Source organism: Callithrix jacchus, chromosome Y, assembly GCF_049354715.1.
Source record: "Callithrix jacchus isolate 240 chromosome Y, calJac240_pri, whole genome shotgun sequence".
NCBI lineage: Eukaryota > Metazoa > Chordata > Mammalia > Primates > Cebidae > Callithrix > Callithrix jacchus.
This window is the reverse complement of record NC_133525.1, coordinates 3922943-3943370: the sequence shown is the minus strand read 5'-3', so window position 1 is coordinate 3943370 and position 20428 is coordinate 3922943. Positions and strand designations below refer to the sequence as shown.

The 20428-nt window shown below is 38.8% G+C and overlaps 1 protein-coding gene and 1 long non-coding RNA gene across 8 annotated transcripts in view; both read right to left on the bottom strand.

Annotated features, from left to right (window-relative positions):
* The window catches only part of LOC118150939 (uncharacterized), a 36192-nt gene extending 28428 nt beyond the window's left edge, over positions 1–7764 (bottom strand). The window contains exon 1 of the long non-coding RNA XR_013531919.1: positions 521–7764. This is a non-coding gene — a long non-coding RNA (uncharacterized LOC118150939). The remainder of the gene's footprint in view (positions 1–520) is intronic.
* Positions 7765–8626: 862 nt separating this feature from the next.
* The window catches only part of LOC118150929 (histone demethylase UTY), a 213369-nt gene continuing 201567 nt past the window's right edge, over positions 8627–20428 (bottom strand). For all 7 annotated transcript variants that reach the window (XM_035289914.3, XM_035289917.3, XM_035289916.3 and 4 more), the window contains 3 exons: positions 12231–12357; positions 10868–11053; positions 8627–10064 (listed from right to left, as the gene is read on the bottom strand). In XM_035289914.3, coding sequence (XP_035145805.1) covers positions 10038–10064; positions 10868–11053; positions 12231–12357 — 340 coding nt within the window. In that variant the 3' untranslated portion in view covers positions 8627–10037. The remainder of the gene's footprint in view (positions 10065–10867; positions 11054–12230; positions 12358–20428) is intronic.

The following is a 20428-nucleotide window of genomic DNA, read 5'->3' as shown; positions in this document are numbered from 1 at the left end:
ATGAAGCATATTCTACCACCACTGTGGAATAAAATGAGAAATTAAGATTGAGCTCAGTGGCTCATGCCTGTAATCTCAGCACTTTGGGAGGCTAAGGCAGGAGGATTGTGTAAGCTCAGTAGTTCAAGGAGAGCAGCATGGCAAGACCCTGTCTCTATTAAAAATTTAAGACCCGACGTGGTGGCTCATGCATGTAATCCCAGCACCTTGGGAGGCTGAGGCGGGACAGGTCACCAGGAAAGAAGTTTGAGACCAGTCTGTCCAACATAGTGAAACCCCATCTCTACTAAAAGTACAAAAAATGAGCCAGGTATGTGTGGTGTTGTGCACCGCCCCCCCCCACCCCCCCCACCCCCCCTGTAATCCCAACTACTAAGGAGGCCGAGGCAGGAGAATCCTGTGAACCTGGGAGGCAGAGGTTGCAGTGAGTCAAGATCACATTATTCATTGCACCCCAACCTGAGCAACGAGACTCCACCTCAAAACAAAAAACAAAGAAAAAACACCGACTTTGCATCACCTCTTTCATTTCTGACTGAAATGCTGGACCAGTCCTGAGGAAAATTAATTGCAGGTGAGTAATGATAGTCTTGGGTCTCCATCTAAAAAAATAAATAAATAACATAAATCAGCAGGGCATGGTGGCATTATGTCTGTAGGCCCAGCTACTCAGGAACCTAAAGTGTGAGGATTACTTGAGCCCAGCGGTCAAAGCTGCAGTGAGCCATGACTGCCCCACTGCACTCCAGAGCAAGACACTGTCTGAAAAACATATGAAAATTAAAATAAAAAAAAAATACAAAAGGCTCGTCATGGTGGCTCACACCTGTAATTTCAGCACTTAGGGAAGCTGATGTGGGATGTCCGCTTGATCCCAGGAGTTCAAGATCAGCCTCATATAGTGAGATACTAACTCACTTTAAAAAATTAAACACACACACACACACACACACACACACACACAATCATATAATAACAGGCAAAAGAGAAAAAAAAAACTCCATGAGAAACTAGAAATTAATACCAGTGGGAACCTTGGAAACTATATATATGTGGCAATTAAAGGACATGCTCTTTAACAACCATTGGTCAATGAAGAAGTAAAGATTCAAATGAAAAAAAATTATTAAAATAAATGAAAATGGGAACAATACATCAAAATCTGTTTAATATCACATGAGCAGTTTAAAAAAGAGAAGTGTGTAACAATAAGCGCATGCATCTAAATAGTACAAAGATCTTAACTAAGCAATCTAATGATGCATCTATTACAAATATAACAGTCCAACCCAAAATTAGCAGAAGACGCAAAATAATAAAGGTGACACCAAATCTCAAATAAAAAAAGCTGGGGGGGGGGCGGGGACTAAAGAAAGTGTGCAGAGGATCAATGAACACAAAGTTGGTTCTTGAAAATATAAAACTGATCAACTACTAGCTAAGGTAACCAAGAAAAGAAGAAAAACAAATAAATACAAATAGAGGTAAAAAAGGAGATATTACATCTGATACCAGAGAAAAGACAACGGGTTACTATGAACAAGTATAAACTAAATGGAAAATTCAGAAGTAATGGATGAATTCCTGGAAACATACAAACTACCTGGAGTGAATCAAGAATTAAAAATCCTGAACACCTGACAAGTATTGATACTGATTCAGTAATAACAAGCCTCCCACAAAGAAAAGCCAAAGAACAAATGGATTCTCTGCTGAATTCTACTAAACATGTAACAAAGAATAAACATCAATCTGCCTATTCCAAAACACCGAGGAAGGAATTATCCCTAACTCATTCTATCAGACCAGCATTAACTGATAACCAAAACCGGAAAACACACAACAAAAATCTGCAGACCACAATCTTTGATGAATGCATCCACTTGCTCTTGGATCAGAGGAATTCATGTCATTAAATGGAACACACTACTGCCCCAAACCAGAAAACACACAACAAAAAAGAAAACTGCAGACCATTATCCCTAATGAATTGCATCCCATGCTCACAGATTCGAGGAATGTCATTAAAGTGAACAATCTGCTCAAAGTAATCTGCAGAATCAGTCCAATCACCTTTGAAATACCAACGCCATTTTCCACAGACATAGACAAAACAATCCTAAAGTTCATGTAACGCTAACAACAAAACTAGCTAAATAGCCAGAGCAATCCACATGAAAAAGAGACATTATGCTACCTGACTTAAAAATGTATTACAGGGATACAATAACCAAAAGAACATAGTATTGATATAAAAAGACACATAGATCAATGGAAGCAAATTAACCCAGGAAGATAACCCCAGAATACATCCTGATATTTACAGCCAAGTGACTTTCTTTAAAAAAAAAAAAAGATGAAAAGAATATACACTTGAAAAAGCACACCAACTTTACCAAATGGTGGTGGGGAAAATCGTACATCCATATGTAATAGAATGAAACTAGAGCTCTTTCCTTACTGAATGACAAAATCACCTCCAGGCTACGTGCACTGGATCATGCCGTTATCCCAGCACTCTGAAAGGCTGAAGTGGGTGGATCACTTGTCAGGAACTGGAGACCGGCCTGGCCAATGTGACGAAACCCTGTCTCCACTAAAAATACAAAAATTAGCCAGGGATGGTGGCAGGTGCCCATAGTCCTGGCTACATGGGAAACAGAGGAAGAAGAATTGCTTGAACCTGGGAGGTTGCGACGGCAGCGAGTCAAGATCTTGCCACTACACTCAAGCCTGGGTGACACAGCAAGACTATGTCTCAAAATATGTAAACTAAAATAACCTCCAGATGGATCAAAGACTTAAAGACCTAAAAGTTTACCACTACTAGAAGCAGTAGAGGAAATACAACAGAACACTGATCTAGGTCAAAATTTTATGGCCAAGACCTCAAAAGCACAGCCAACAAAAACAAAAATAGACAAATGGCACTATATTAAACGAAAAGGCTTCTGCACAGCTAAGGAAACAAACACTGGAGGGAACAGACAACCCACAGAATTGGAGAAAATATTTGCCAACCATTCATCTGACAAGGGACCAATGGTATCTGGAAAATGCAAGCTCATACAACTCATGTATAAAACCAATCCCATTAGAAGATGGACAAGTGCGGTAATCCCAGCACTTTGGGAGGATGAGGTGGGTAGATCACAAGGTCAGGAATTTCAGACCAGTCTGAATGACATGGTAAGATCTTAGCTCTACCAAAAATACAAAAATTAGCCAGGCACAGTGGCGAGCACCTGCAATCCCAGCTACTCGGGAGGCTGAGGCAGGAGACTCGCTTGAACCCGGGAGGCAGAGGTTGCAGTGAGCCAGGATCCCACAACTGCATTCCAGCCTAGGGGACAGAGCGAGGCTTTGTCTCAAAAAAAAAAAAAAAAAAAAAGTGGACAAATGACATAATGGACAATTCCTAAAAAGACATATAGACAGCCAACAGGCATATAAAACTGCTCAACATCACTAAGCATGAGAATATTCAAATCAAAACACATAATAAGATAAAAATAGCAAAAACGAAAGCATGTCATTTGCAGAAAATGAATGGAAGTGGAATTCATTAGTTTACTGTTTTTGAGGCAGAATGTTGCCCTATCACCGAGGATAGAGGAAGTGGCACAATGACGGCACACTGCATCCCTGAACTCCCAGGCTTAAGAGATCATTTAACTTCTGCCTACCAGGTAGGTGGCCATACAAGAATGTGCCATCACACCCGACTAATATTTGTATCTCTTGTAGAGGAGGAATTTCACCATGTTGCCCAGGATGGTCTCAAACTCCTGGGCTCAAGTGATTCACCTGCCGCAGCCCCCAAAGTGCTGGGATTACAGGTATGAGCACTGAGCCTTGTCCAAGTACATTATGTTAAGTGAAATAACCTAGATGTGGAAAGGTAAATATTGCATGCTCTCATTCATATATGGGGGCTAAAAAATGATTTCATAAAGGTAGAGAGTAGAATGATATACTAAAGGCTGGGAAGGATGGATGGCTGGGAGGAAGCTGATCAAGACAGGTAGGTTAATGGGTACAAACATACGGTTACATAAAAGGCATTTCTACTATTCCGCAGCAGTGTAGATGAGTAACTGTAGTTAATAACAATGTATATTTCAAGTTAGAAAGAGAAGAAGACTTGAATTTTCCCTAATCCATAGATATGGTAAATCCTCAAAGTAATGGACACTCAAAATACCCTAATTTAAGAATCACACATTGTATACATATACCAACATATCACGTGTACCCTCGTATATAGGTAACATATTATGTATCAATTTTTAAAAATGACATAATCTGCGGGAATAAGATCCAAACAGGATCTGCATACTGAACATTATAAAAGCCAGTGGAAAAAAAATCGCGGACTGAAATGAAGAGAAATATACAGATTGGGATACACAACATATTAAAGATACTAATTTTATTAACCTATCAATTATACTGCAAGCATATTTATGTAGACATGTATTCTAGACATGAGAAACATTGTTGTCTATATAGTTAGCCCAACATATGAAAAATCACAGGAAGGCTTTCTGTAGCCCTAGACAAACTTACTCTAAAATTTATACGAAAAGGAAAGACTCTATAAGATGTAAAACAATCTTCATAAAGAATAAAGAAAAACTGTTTGCTGTATATGAAGACCTATTAGGTAATTACGGCAAACCAGAGAGTGAGGCACTGGCACAAAGATGAACAGATATAAAAATGGACCTGACTAGAAAACACGAAAATCAAGCAACACGAATTCACTCTACTGATCCTTTTTAGAGGTACAAACAAATGGTCCTGGAGCTTAGACACAAAATGCAAGAACAAAACAAAAAATAATATTGATGTATGCCTTATAATTTATATAAAAATTTAGCTCAAAATGGATTATGAATACAAATGTAAAATTTTAAATATTAATCCACAGGGAAATATCTTTTGAGTTGTGGGTGTAACTACATTATTTCACCGATGTTGCTTAGGTTAACTCTACAGCAACCGTGCACTAACCCAAGAGATCTTTTTCTGTCTTTTCAGAATTATACAGATACGGTTTTCAAAATATTAATTCTTCCTGCTTTTTTTTTTTCTTTAGCTTTTTTTCCCTTCCCTTTATGTGATGCCACAAGGTAGATTTGTAGTCTCCTCACCTGTAGATTAACTAACTAACTTTCATTTCTAAATTTCAGATACCCATAACCATCTGTTCCATTCTAAACCAATTAGAATCACTTAGATTTTCTACAGGTAAATGATAATCTTTTGCTCTGTCCTTTCTGGATTTTGTCTTGTTCAGAGCACACATGCACAAGGATCTGTGGACTTTATTCCTTAAAATGTTTCCCAATTTGTGCCTCTCCTTATATTCTACAAATTGAAAATATTCCATTTCTTCCCTGGGCTTCTAGTCTTAGAAATACTCGAAGCCAGGAGCGGTGGCCCAGCCTGTAAATCCCAGCACTTTGGGATTTGGGAGGCCAAGGCAGGTGGATCACGAGGTCAAGAGGCCGAGACCACCCTGGCCCATGGCAAAATCCTGTCTCCAAAATACAAAAATTAGCTGGGTGTGTCGGCACGTGTCTGTAGTCCCAGCTACTCAGAAGGCTGAGGCAGAAGAGCCGCTTGAACCTGGGAGGCGCAGGTTGCCGTGAGCCCAGAGACATCTCGCCACTGCCCTCCACCCTGGAGACAAAGTGAAACTTTGTCTCAAAACAAAACAAAACAAAAAAAAAAAAAAAAAAAAAAAAGAGAGAGGAAGACGAAGAAGAAGGAATACTCCCCTTGTCTATGTGTAAAGAACAAACGGAGCATTTATAAAGATGGGAGTGCGCTAAAAGAAAGACTTTTGCACGCTTATTGATTCCTTTGTATAAAACCAGGCAATAATAGCTCTGTTATTAACTACGAAGACAGTTAGAAAGTCTTAGGATGACAGGAGTTTGACACCATCAGATCCCTTCTCCAGTTTTCTGTTTACTACTCACCCAATGCCTCAGTCATGACAAAGAACTGGAGGTTCCCAAACATCCAAACGATCAAGTTCTAAAGTGTGAATGTACATGACAGAATACTTTTTTTTGTTGTTTTTGAGATAGAGTCTCACTCTGTCACTCAGGCTGGACTGCAGTCTCACCGCAACCTCCGCCTCTCAGGTTCAAGTGACTCTCCTGCCTCAGCTTCCCAAGTAACTGGGATTACAGGCTTGCACCACTATGGCTGGCAAATTTTTATATTTATATATAGTAGGCATGGGGTTTCCACATGTTGGCCAGGCTGGTCTCGAATTCCTGACCTCTGGTGATCCGCCTGCCTGGGCCTCCAAAAGTGCCGGGATTACACGTGTGAACCACGGCACCTGACACCTGGCTTACGTAAAACATTCTTGAATGCCAACTGTACTAGTACTCTATTTGATATCTGTTCCCATGGATGTCCCCTACTAGATATGATAAAAAGCCTTGTGGATATGGAATGTAGAGAAAAAGTTTTGCCTTTTAGGAGAAGTTAATTAGAACACGTCTAAGAGAAATAAAACGAGGTCATAGTAACTTAATGGCTAACAAAAAGGAACGGGTTCTTCATTTACACTGAAATTATGTAATCATAAAAAGTTGACTAAATACTAGTACTTTGAACATCTTACTTTTTAATTTATTACTTTGGAAAAGTAGCTAATGTTTTATATTAAAATGCAGAATCTGGTGGGGGCAGTGGTGCACGCCTATAATCCCGGCACTTTGGGAGGTCGAGGTAGCTGGGTCACTTGAGGTCACGAGTTCAAGACCACCCTGTCCAAGACGGGGTGAAACCCCGTCTCCACTAAAAATACAAAAGTTTGGCAGGCGCCTGTAATCCCACTACTTAGGAGGCCGAGGCAGGCAAATCGCCTGAACTGTGAGACAGAGGTTGCAGTGAGCCGAGATCATGTTACTGCACTGCACCCTGGGAGACAAGAGCAAAATTCTGTCTCAAGAAAATAAAAAGAAAAAGAAACGCGGACGTTTAAGATTTGCGGTAACAACCAGATTAAGCAAGCCACACTATACATACATGGCAGAAATGCAAATCAACCTCAGAAAACTTCAGATTTAACTGCTGAGAAACATGGCTGTTTTCCACATAGTTCTGGTTTTACTGTGGGAAAAGTATCTGTTTTACTCAGCTACTAGATTATTTTCTGAACAAGGTGTGTACTATGATAAAAATTTCTTTAACTGAAAGGCAAGTGGGTAGGGTCTGCTTGAGCAGCTTCACATCACCAGCAGTACAAGGGACAATAGAAAATAATCTATTTCTTACAAGATCCCCAAAATGCAACTTACATAGTATGAAAAATTCATCGAAGTAGATTCGAAACTTCATTTACCTAGGCAAACACCGAAGCAGTGATAAGCGATTTTCAGTTTTGGTTCTCTGCCCATTTAAAAGAGTGTAAACTTCTGAAAAGTGTTACTCTCGATAGATAATCTAAGCATGCATCAGAAAACATATAAAAGGGCCGGGCACAGTGGCTCATACCTGTAATCCCAGCACTTGGATCACGTGGTCAGGAGTGTGACACCACTCTGGCCAGCAGGGTGAAACGCCGTCTTCACTAAAAATACAAAAAAATTAGCCTGGCATAATGGTGGGCGCCTGTAGTCCCAGCTACTCGGGAGGTTGAGGCAGGAGAATCGCTTGAACCCGAGAGGTGGAGGTTGCAGTGAGCTGAGAGGTTGCGCCACCCCATTCCAGCCAGGGTAACAGAGGGAGTTTCCATCCCAGGAAGAAAGGAAGGAAGGAGGGAGAAAGGGAGGGAGGGAGGGAGGGAGGGAAGGAAGGAAGGAGGGAGGGAGGGAGGGAGGGAGGGAGGGAGGGAGGGAGGGAGGGAGGGAAGGAAGGAGGGAGGGAAGGAAGGAAGGAAGACAAAACATGTAAAGGATAATCAGGTAAAGTCATTTTTATGAATAGGTAAATTCTGAAAATTCAACATACTGTAATCTCAGCCATAAATCATCTTAAAAAGAGCTAAGACATAAGATACATTAGCAATACAAAACAGTTGGTTAAGAAAAGCTCAGGTATAGTTCTGGTATTCCATATTATTTGTTTCCTCATGATTGATTTGTGGTTTTATTTGAGGGGGCAGAAATAAAAAAAGTCTTAATTTTAATCTCAATGATTTCTGAATAACAGAATTTACAAGAAAACTACAAAACTATCAGCATTTAAAATATCTAGAAGTACTTAATATTTTTCTTCCTCAATTACAAACTGCAATTATTTGTTTTTGAAATAGATATGTGATGATTACTGCTAATGGATTTCAATGGTGAAAAAATTATTACATAACTTAATAAAATATCTTCTTGAGTTTTGTAACAACTATTTCCAGGAATCCAAAATATTCCAAAGTTGTCTGAAGGAAGTAGTTCATTAATGCAATGATCAGGACATTTCACCACATAAAATTATAAATTCCCTTTTTTCATTAAAGCATTCCATGATTCTTCACTAAACCTCGGGAAAGGTGGTACAGAAAAAAGAGCATGATAAAATAAAAATGCTTCAGGAAATAGAGATAGAAAATACAAGTATTAGTATAAAATGAGGAAATATTGCATTAGCAAGTTGTTCATATGAAATAAAAATTTTAATGAACTTAATATAATTTACTAGTGATATAGACTTTGTGATGCTTTTCTCCCATTCACCCCAAACCATGTTGTTTTACAAGCAGGACAGTTTAGCATTTCAAAGTCATCCAGTTTTAAAAAAATAAGTCAGTTAACTATTGTTCTTTAAAACGGAGATCATGATTCTGAATCTCTTTCCCATAAGAAATGTTAAATTATAAACACAATTTATCAAAACGATATATGTCCCCTTTTAAATCTTTATGTCACTATTTGGTTTTTACTATTATAAAATACATTTTGCCAGCAATTATTCATGGGCTATCATTGTGGTGACTGTAACTTAATAAATCACACTAAAAGACATTTACTTTAAAAATTGCATATTTTGTAATACTTTCTAATAGGCACCTCGAAAACTATCATAGATGTAAAAAATAAAACTTTTAAAATCTACACAATTATATATTGAGGTTTCTGTATACATTATACATGTGCGTACACTTACACACACACCTATAAAAAGCATAGAATCATTAGATTTGAAAATGAACAAAAAGTGGATTTTTACAGGAAGTTTTTTTAAACTCAAACATTGGAAAACCCTCGCACCATTTAACAATTTTAATACAAATTTCTGTATAATACTAGGCAGTTTTATTTACACATAGAAAATGTAATAGGAGTAGTGCTTAAAAGTGCAGGACTCCTTAGCATTTAATGGCAGCTAAGTCTGGGAAAAAAAAAATTCCATTCACAAATATTTTCAAGCAATAAATATGATTTTATATATGGTGTAAATCTGTATCAGGATTAGAAACAAAATCACAAATCTGAAGTTTATTTCTTTCTTTACGTGCAATCCATTATCTTTGTATGTGGGCTAGTAATATTTAAAAAAAATGTATTTTGGAACCACAAGTGTAATCATCACGTCCTCAAAACACACAAAAAGCATAAAGCTTCCTAATTGTTCACATTGGAAAAGAAAAGTTGATTGAGAAGAGACTTAGATTTGCTATCTTACAAAGAATTGACCAGCTAGGAAAGCGTTTTTAACCAAGGAAAATTCTGCAGGGTTATAACACAAATGAAAATTAAATCATCAGCCCAGAAAGAGAGAAACATAAAAAAAAGGCCATCTTCAAGTCTGTTCTGTGTCACTTTGACCGTTTTGTCATGTATACACAAAACATGCTTAATATTATTTTTCTGAAGGACAGCTGGGTCAGCATGTAAGTCCCGAAGTAGAGGCAGTACCCTCTGTGTCCAGTTGCTTGACACACTATTCTTGAAAGGTTGCATAGACAGAGCTTTTAGTTAACAGCTTTATGAAACGGCTACAAATCCAGTGGTGCAGAAGTTTTGAATTTCTGAAGAGCAGAAACGATCTCATTTAATAGTCACGGAATGATATCAAGATGAGGATGATAATGAAAGAGCCTAGAAATAAAAATAAGTTAAGATTTTGTTATATAAATCCTGAACAGTGCTCACTAGCTCATGACTGTAAAGGACAGCCACTTTGTGGTGTGGGTTGACAAGAAACACGAAAGCTGAAGTTTTCTGAGATGCTTGCTTTCTCCATTAGAATTAGCTCTCTAAGACTGCTGTACAATTTCTTCCATTTTCCATCATTTAGTCAATAATATTTGGAATACTGTTAAAAGTTTACCAGTTTTTTAGACTGCTAAAAGAGAAGTTGTGTGGAAAAATAATTGTAAACGTTAATTAAAATTTCACTAGCTATTGGCTTATGGAAATGCCACAGCTAGATGACATGTAACACATTTTTCATGAGTCTTACGTATCATATCATCTAGTCAAGCTCCATTAAAAGTGTTAGCCTTTCCGGTTAACACTTCCAGGAATCTTTAAAACCACAGAGTATATGAAAATGCCCCGCACAACTTTCAGATCATTACCACAGAAGCATTAAGTAACCTACACACACAAGGGTTTTATAAGTTATGTAAAGTGGCAGAGAACTATGAAAATATTCTAAAAACATGCAGATTTACAATGTAATTACTGTACCTTCTTTGGGGGTATTATCAGTAAGCAAAAATGCTAATAAACATCAGTTTCACACAGAAAAATTAACATCAAGTATGAGGAAGGCTACATACGTTTTTCATTATGCAGTGTGTATTGCACCTGTGGAAAATTTAAGTATCTTCTTAAAACGTATTTTTCAGTTAGCAAAGTGAAAGATCATTGTTTTAAACCCCCCTAAGTGTACTCACGTATCGATCACTTCCCAGTTTAAACTGATCATAGACTTGGATTAGGTCCTCCATTTTGTACTGTTCTAGCACCACAAAATTTTCCAAACTTCTGCTTGTTTTTCGTGCACAATCTTGGCAATGTACTATGTAGGTTTTTTGAGTATTGCTTTCAATAGTGACAAAAAGCAGATTGAAAACCTCCACCTATATTACATAAATAAATAAATAAATAAATACATACATACATAGTAGTGGACAGTGGCATCTGAATTTACTTTAGCACTATAACGATGGGAAATCTACTTCACGTGGAACTGGATGGTGATTTTTGGTTAAATGTAAGTACTTAAAAAAAACAAAACAAGACTATGGTTGTGGGTTTGAGACACCAACGTTTCTTTTGTAGCACATCCAGAGAAAGAATTATGTGGTATGTTCAGACATTGTCACGAAAGCTCAATTCAAGGTTAGATGAACATCAGTATAATTTTATTTTACCCAAAATACCCGTGTACCACCAGACAAAAGTGACCGTAATTTGTTTTTCACTTTTTTGTGAGACTATTCACAGAACCTGTTCTGTGTCAGGTTTGTGTTCCCCCAGTGACTGAGCTCCACAACGACTACGTTTCATTCTTTTGGATGTCTGGAGCACTTCATTGTGCTTAATTTTCAGCAAAGCTAAAACTATAATTTAAAAAACCTTGGAATATGCCCATAATCCGATTTTTTCAAGGTAAGAAAACTGATAGATGAATAACAAAAAGGGTTGTTTTAAGTCTCATATTAAAAAAAAAACAAAAGGAGTATAAAAGTGTATTCGTTAACACACGCGTTAACAGGAAAAAAAAATGTACATCTTATAGACAAAGATGCGTTGCAAAAGCTCAGCAAGAGTAACAGACAATATTGAGGAATACAACGGTTGTTTTGAAATTCCAGAGAGATAGATTATTCACTCACAAGCGAAAAACCCCTAACTGTCATATGAAATTAACTAGAAAGGACTTCATACTGATCTGCTTGAATACTGAATTAAATCCTGTTTGTTGGCATCTGTGAACTTTTACGAGTCTGTTTCTAGTTTAAACTTTGAGATGATTATCACTTGCATAAGGATTAAGTCAATTCTTCAGTAGGTGATACTTTTTTAATATATCTAGATACTTTTAAGTAAATCTTTTTATTGAAATTGACTACTAATATTACTATTAGGCTAAGTTCTCATCTGATACATCATAATAGCCTGATCATATTAGTAGTCAATTTCAATAAAAAGCATTACATGAAAGTATAGGTAAACTTACAATTAATAAACAACAACAAATCAAAACTTGCGGAATACAAAACAAAACAATTATCAGTATAAACAGTTATGTACCTCACAAATGCTACAATAATGAGCTGGTTCATCATTTGTCCGCCCATGCCATATAACGTCTTTTCCTGCTGCAATAAGAGCTTCTCTCAAGGTCTGACATTGCTTCAGAATTTTCAAAAGACAGTATCTATTATGGAAACAAACTGTGAAAGTAACTCAATACTGAATATTTTAACAAAAAAGATACACCAATTAGAAATAAGTTTGAGAATCTGGGTTCTAAAGTTTATTCACATAGTACTTTTTATTTTCCTCAAATTTAAAAATATTGCATGATGGACAATGACATCATTAAAACATTTAAAGGTGAGAATAACTTACATTTGACCATAAAAAATGCAATGATCTTAATGTACCATAAACTTGCTCCTATTTTAAGACATATTCTTTATCTGGGCTCTAATATGGGCAACTGAGTTAATTTTGTACGAGTCCATTTATTAATCTTTGAAATAGAAGTTCAAAATTACAGGTTGGAATTCTTATTGTTACAGAAAGACAAGAAGGCTACCTATACCCTCAAAAACAGTCTATTTGTAGAACAAATTTTAAAACTTTGACACCACAGCAGGCAGTTATCTATGGAGATAGTATAAGACACAAAGTTAGTTACAATATAATAACGAGGAAAAAAAAGAAAATTACTTGTTAACTTTTAATTTGGAAGTGGTATAGCAGAATCTATTATTACTCACACTGACTTTTCTTATAATTTGTATCTTTCCTACACATACTTGTGTGGAAAACAATATACTGTACATAAGTACAAATAGTGCTGATTTTCTTGTAATTTACTATAACTGCTCAGAACTGTCTGCTAAAGTTTCTGTGAATCTAAGTGCCTCAAAGCAGAGGTGGACTAGATGCTATTCTAAGGCACACTTGAATTCTAAACTAACTTTAAAAGGCATGAAATGGGTTTAACAAAAATACTGTTAACAACATTTGTAAACATATAACCTCCCAGAATCAAAAGAGTTTAAGGAAATTTAGAGCTTATTATTCTATTATTGAGAAATCTGGAATTTCCAAAACTACAGATATTGACTTGAAATTACAATTATATGGATTACATTACAAGTATTTGGAAGGAAAATGATCATATTATCAGTATCTAGAATTATTTTCCTCATTTGTTTATCATCTTTCTTTCCCATGAGTATAAGAATCATGAGAGCAAGGCTTTGTTTTATAAACTGCTGTGGGACTAATGATTGAGTAAATTTTACAATATCCGTTAATGGCAGATTTAATTTCATTAATATATGTTTTCTTGGCATTTGTTAGGTTAACTTGCTAGGTTAAACTATTATGTTTTGTTTCTTTTCTTTTCTTTTCTTTTTAAATCAGAATTCTTCTATGTAACCTGGGGCAAAATCATTAAGGATGTTATAGACAAACTCTGCTAAGTTATTTAAAAATAAGATAAGCCTAAAGTGGTATGGCAAATTCCTTAAGTACCATATAAAATACATAAAATACGTAAGTTGCAGTTTGCCTTTAGCAATTTTGCCAGTTTAAAAACAAAGCCATATCTCTGTCTATATTAGAATTTGGCCAGGAAAGCTTTATGGTGAGTGTGTGTGTTTAAAAGAGGTGCCAGGGGAGAAAACAAGTAAAAAATTCAGTTCATGTCAAAAAGTAACAATATAAACCACACTGGATCTGTAGCATCTACTAATGACTTCCGTCCATCCCTCTCCTACATGATTTCACTGCTGGGAATGGGGATATTACTGTATAAGTTTTCAAAATAGTGCTTCAAAACATGTCATTTCACAGGAAAACACTGCCACAATTTTGTGATTTGATTTTTTGTAAATTCAACTATATTCCAAGTGAGAAAATAAAGTGCCACAAAGAGTTAGCAATTATGAAGGCTTAGTACCACCAGATACAAGACATGGAATTGGTACTTTACATTAATATGCCACACAAGTCTCATAACACTTCAGTGTAATTAGCATCCATACTCATTTTACTACATGAGAAATATGGGGGTCAAAAAGGGAAAGTTTGCATGTTATAAGTCTATTTCTTTAGGGATTAGGGACTTACCAAATGGTAATTTAAAAATTCCTTTTACTATGTCACCAAAACTCTTTTCTGCTCACTGTCTGTCAATTTTTGTAGCCATTCACCCCACCACCCCTGTGCCTTCCTTTGTTTTTCATGAAGATAAGATCCTTGGATGTAAAACAGAACATTATGTTCTCCCAAACAATGAAGGTTAGTTCTTTTTTTTTTTTTTCTTTTTTTAAGAGATGGAGTTTCGCTCCCAAGCTAGAGGGCAATGGTGTGAACTTAGCTCATTATAACCTCTGCCTCCCAGGTTCAAGTGATTCTCCTGCCTCAGCCTCCCAAATAGCTGAGATTACAGGTGGCTGTCATTATGCCCAGCCAATTTTTGTACTTTTAGTAGAAATGAGGATTCACCACATTGGCCAGAATGGGCTTTAATTCCTGACCTCAGGTGATCCACCTGCCTCAGCCTCCCAAAGTGCTGAGATTACAGGCATGAGCCACTGTTCCTGTCCATAATGAAGGTTAGTTCTGTGCACTCAGTATGATTCTATTTTTCGTAAATAGATAAACTTTCATTTCAAATAATTCTTATTATTTTCAAACACCACAGTTTTTAATGTATTGCTTTGCAGGTAGCTTTAAAATTTTATATAAAAAAGAGACAAAACACTACAAAGAAATGGATCTTCATTGCCAGAAGTAAACACTAAACATAAATAGTGTTTCTATAGAAACAGTGGAATATTATTATGACAAAATTAATAATATTGTTGTTATATATTACAACAGCCATTCCAGAATCAGACTCTCTGGAAAGATGGCAGAGAATTATATGCCCCAACAATGAAATCCTAAAAACTGATAGCTGGAACCAAGATGGCCGATTAGAAGCAGCTCACAATTGCAGCTCCCAACAAAAGCGCAGAGGATGAGTGGACACCGCATTTCCAGATAAATTTTTATTGCCCAAAGACCAGAAGATTCCCAGGCAGAGGAACCCCATGGGTGGCCAGTGTGGCTATTTTGCTGATGCATCAGTGCAGCAATTCTCTGTACAAAATACATGGGTCTGGGTGCTGTTTTAGCTGGTGATTGGAGCTCCTGGGAGTCAGACTCACCCATTCAACTGATAAAAAGGGGGGCTGAAACAGGGAGACAGGTTAGGGGATTCCTGGGCAAAAAAGCACCATGAATCTCAGTGTGGCTGTTTCAGCTGGCTCAGTGCATCACTGCAGAGGAAATCACAGACCAGGCACCTTTTCAACAGGTGACTGGAACACCTGGGAGACAGAGTTGACCATTCAACTAAAAAACAAAAAAAAAAAAAAAAGGAGGGCCTCTGAGGCAGGAAGCCAGGTGATCAGGCTCGGCCGGTCTCACATCCACAAAAAAAAATAGGAAATGCTCTGGATTGAGAGTTTCACAGCAAGCAGTGCTGAACCGGGATGGTCCAGCTCTGTAGGGGAGTGGTATCTGCCATTACTGAGGCAGCCCGCCATTACAAAGGTGGGCTGCCATTGCCGAAGCAGTTCTAACTACATCTGTATAAACAGGACTGCAGGGAAGTTCACATGGCAGCTGGGCGGAGCCCACAGCAGGTCAGCAAAGCCTCTGCAGGCAGACAGTGAGTAGGCTATCTCCTTGCTGGGTAGGGAAGCCCTGAAAAAAAAGCAGCAGCACAACAGAAACTCATAAATAAAGCCCTAACTCCCCAGGACAGAGCACCTGGGGGGAAAAAAAGCCATGGTTTATAAGTTCTGCTGCATCAGACTCAAACGCACATGCCCAGCAGCACTGAATGAACAATGGAGTTCACAGCTCAGCACTTGACGCCTATAAAGGACAGACTGTCTCATAAAGCAGCTCCCTGACGTGTGAATATCCAAAGAGTCATCTCATGAAGCAGACGTGGGTGACATCTGGTGGGTATCCTTCTGGGACAAAGATAGCCGAAGAAGCAACTGATACCAACCCTTATGGTTCTCCAGCACTGCAGGTGATCTCCAGGCAAGCATGGCCTGGAGTGGACCTCAGCAGTCCTACAGCAGAGAGGCCTGACTGTTAGAAGGAAAACTAAGAAACAGAAAAAAAATAACTTCATCATCAACGAACTGGACATCCACGCAGAGACCCAATCTGAAAGTCAACAACTATAAAAAAGACAGGTGGAAAAATCCACAAAGGTGGAAAGAAACCAGAGCAAAAAGGATGAAAACACCTGAATCCAGAACGCCTCTCCTACAAGGGATCACAACTCCTCACCAGCAAGGGAACAAGGCTGGATAGAGAATGACTGTGATGAATTGACAGAATCAGGCTTTACAAGGTGGGTATTCAAGAAATTTCTGCAAGCGAAAAGAACATGTTCTAACCCAATGCAAAGACACTAAGAACCCTGAAAAAAGATTTGACGAGGGGTTTCCCTAGTGACGCGTCGGTGCTGCAGACTCGGCACAGTCGCGGGAGCCATGCAGTGCAGAGAAGCACCAAAAGAGACAAATTGAGATTAAGACAAATGACCATCCATATGCTGATCATTTCTATAGAGAACTGAGAATTAAATGAAAAGATAATCCTTTTAAAGACCTCAGAAGATGTATCTGTTTGTTTCAATCTGCTTTTGAGATAGGCTGCTATAAAAGAGACACTTCTGGCAATACCATGCCTTAGTGCCATAGCACCATAAAGAAATGCAGAACCGCTGGAAAAAAAAAGATGGCGTGGTAGGAACAACTCAGCATTGCAGCTCTCAGTGAAGGCACAGAGGGTGACTGCAAGCTGCATTTCCAGACGGATCGTCGTTGCCCACAGAACGGGGAAATTCCCAGGTGTATGAGAGAAACGGGATGCCAGCGCAGGTGTTTCAGCTGACGTGGTCATTTTGGCCGGTGCTGCAGTACAGAGGCACCCCGCACAAAATGCGCTGGTCTGGGTGCCTTGTTAAACCAGCAATCTGAGATTTGGGAGGGCAGATTAGCATATCCATCTGATTAAACAGGACTTGGACAGTGAGCCAGACCAGGAGATTCCCAAGAAGCGACATTTGAGCCAGCACAGTGGGTCGCTGCATGGGAAATCACACAGATCCTGGTGCCCTATCAGTAGGCGACTAAAACACCTGGGAGAGAGTCAACCGTCCAACTTAAAAAAAAAAGGGCTCTGAGACAGGGAGCCAGGTGATCAGGCTTGGCGGGTCCCACCCCCACAGAGACAAACAAAACGACGATTCAAAACACTCAGGGTTGAGAGTTTCACTGCAGGTACAGCTGTACCCAGGACGGTGCAGCTCGGTGGGGGAGGGGCGTCCACCATTACTGAGGCATTTGCCCCTACTAATGTACACTCCCATTGCTGACGCAGCCTGCCATTGCCAAGGCAACCCGCCATAACAGAGAGACTCCTCCAATACAAAGGAGGGCCACCATCACCACAGCAGTGTTAACCACACCCATATAAACAGGACTACAGGGAGTTACACTCGACATCAGGGTGGAGCCCACGGCAACACGGCAGAGTCCCCAACAGTAGGGCGGAGGCCACGGCAACACAGCAGAGCCCACAACAGCAGGGCAGAACCCATAGTAGTCAGGTGGAGCCCACAGCAGCAGGGCAGAGCCCACGGCAACAGGGCGGACCCCACAGCAGGAGGGCGGAGCCTCAGCAGGCAAATAGTGATTAGACTGCCTCCTAGCTGGGCAGGACAGTGCAACAGATACTCATAAAGAAAGCCCTAACTCCCCAAGACAGAGCATCTGAGAAAAAAAGGGGTTTTATAAGTTCTGCTGCAGCAAACTTAAACATACCTGCCTAACAGCCCTGAACGAACAATGAAGCTCAGCACTGAGCTCCTATAAAGTACAGACCATCTCCTCAAGCAGCTCCGTGACCCCTGTATATCCAAAGAGTCACCTCAAAAAGGACTCATCACAATGACATTTGGCGGGCATCATTCTGGGACAAAGATAGCAGAAGACGAAACTGGTAGCATCCCTCACTCTTCCGCAGCTGCTACAGGTGTACCTCAGAGAAGAAGGGCCTGGAGTGGATCTCAGCAGTCATACAGCAGAGGGGCTGGACTGTTAGAAGGAAAACCAAGTAACAGAAATACTTCATCATCAACAATCTGGGCATCCACTTAGAGATGCTATCAAGAAGTCAGCAACTGCTGAGACGACCGGTGGATAAATCCACAAAGATGGAAAGAAACCAGTGCAAAAAGGAGGAAAACACCCTAAACCAGAACACCTCACCTCCTACAAAAGACCAAAACTCCTCATCAGCCAGGGAACAAAGCTGGATGGAGAGTGAGTGTGATGAAATGACAGAATCACACTTCAAAAGGTGGGTAATGAGAAACTTCTGTGAACTAAAAAAACAGGCTCTAAATCAATGCAAAGAAACCAAGAACCTTGAAAAAATTTTTGAAAAAAGATTACAAGAAATGATAACAAGAATGGACAACTTAGAGAGGAATCTGAATGAATTGAAGGAGCTGAAAAACAAAACACAAAAACTTCACAAATCATGCACGAGTTTCAACAGCCAAATTGACCAAGCAGAAGAAAGAATATCGGAAGTTGAAGATCAACTCAATGAAATAAAACGAGAAACCAAGATCAGAGAAAAAAGTGCAAAAAGGAAAGAACAAAGTCTCCAAGAAATGTGGGACTATGTGAAGAGACCTGACCTACCTTTGATAGGTGTACCTGAATGTGACGAAGAGAATGAACCCAAGCTGGAAAATACTCTTCAGGATATCAATTAGAAAAATTTCCCCAAAATAGCAAGGCAGGCCAATATTCAAGTCCAGGAAATACAGAGAACACCACAAAGATATTCCACAAGAAGAGCAACCCCAAGGCACATAATCATGAGATTCACCAAAATTGAAATGAAGAAGAAAATACTAAGGGAAGCCAGAGAGAAAGGTCAGGTCACCACAAAGGGAAGCCCATCAGACTCACAGCAGATCTCTCGGTAGAAATGCTACAAGCCAGAAGAGAGCAGAGGCCAATATTCAACCTCCTTAAAGAAAAAAACTTTCAACCCAGAATTTCACATCCAGCCAAACTGAGCTTCATAAGTGAAGGAAAAATAAAATCCTTTGCAAACAAGCAAGTACTCAGAGATTTTGTCACCACCAGGCCTGCTTTACAAGAGCTCCTGAAAGAGGCACTACACATAGAAAGGAACAACCAGTACCAGTCATTCCAAAAACATACCAAATGCTAAAGAGCATCAACAAAATGAAGAATCTACATCAACCAATGGGCACAAGAGCCAGCGAGCATCAAAATGGCAGTATCAAATTCACACATAACAATATAAACCCTAAATGTAAATGGGCTAAATGCACCAATCAAAAGACAAAGATTGGCAAACTGGATAAAAAGCCAAAACCCATCGGTGCTGTATCCAGGAAACCCATCTCACATGGAAGAATACAAAAAGGCTCAAAATAAAGGGATGGAGGAAGATTTACCAAGCAAATGGAGAGCAAAAAAAAAAGCAGGAGTGGCAATTCTCATCTCTGATAAAATACACTTTAAAGCAACAAAGATCAAAAGAGACAAAGAAGGTCATTACATAATGGTAAAAGGATCGATACAACAAGAAGAGCTAATGATCCTAAATATATATGGACCCAATACAGGAGCACCCAGATATATAAGGCAAGTCCTTAAGGACTTACAAGAGACTTAGACTCCCACACAATAATAGTGGGAGACTTTAACACTCCACTGTCAATAATAGACAGATCAACCAGACAGAAAATTAACAAGGATATCCAGGACTTGAACTCAGACCTGGAACAAGCAAACCTGATAGACATTTAAAGAACGCTCCACCCCAAATCCACAGAATATACATTCGTCTCAGCACCACATCACACCTACTCTAAAACTGACCACATAATTGGAAGTAAAGCACTCCTCAGCAAATGGAAAACAACTGAAATCATAACAAACAGTCTCTCAGACCATAGTGCAATCAAGTTAGAACTCAGAATTCAGAAACTAACTCAGAACCGCACAGCTTCATGGAAACTGAACAACTGGCTCTTGAATGTTGATTGGATAAACAATGAAAGAAAGGCAGAAATAAAGAAGTTCTTCAAAACCAACGAGAACGAAGACACAACATACCAGAATCTCTGGGACACATTTAAAGCA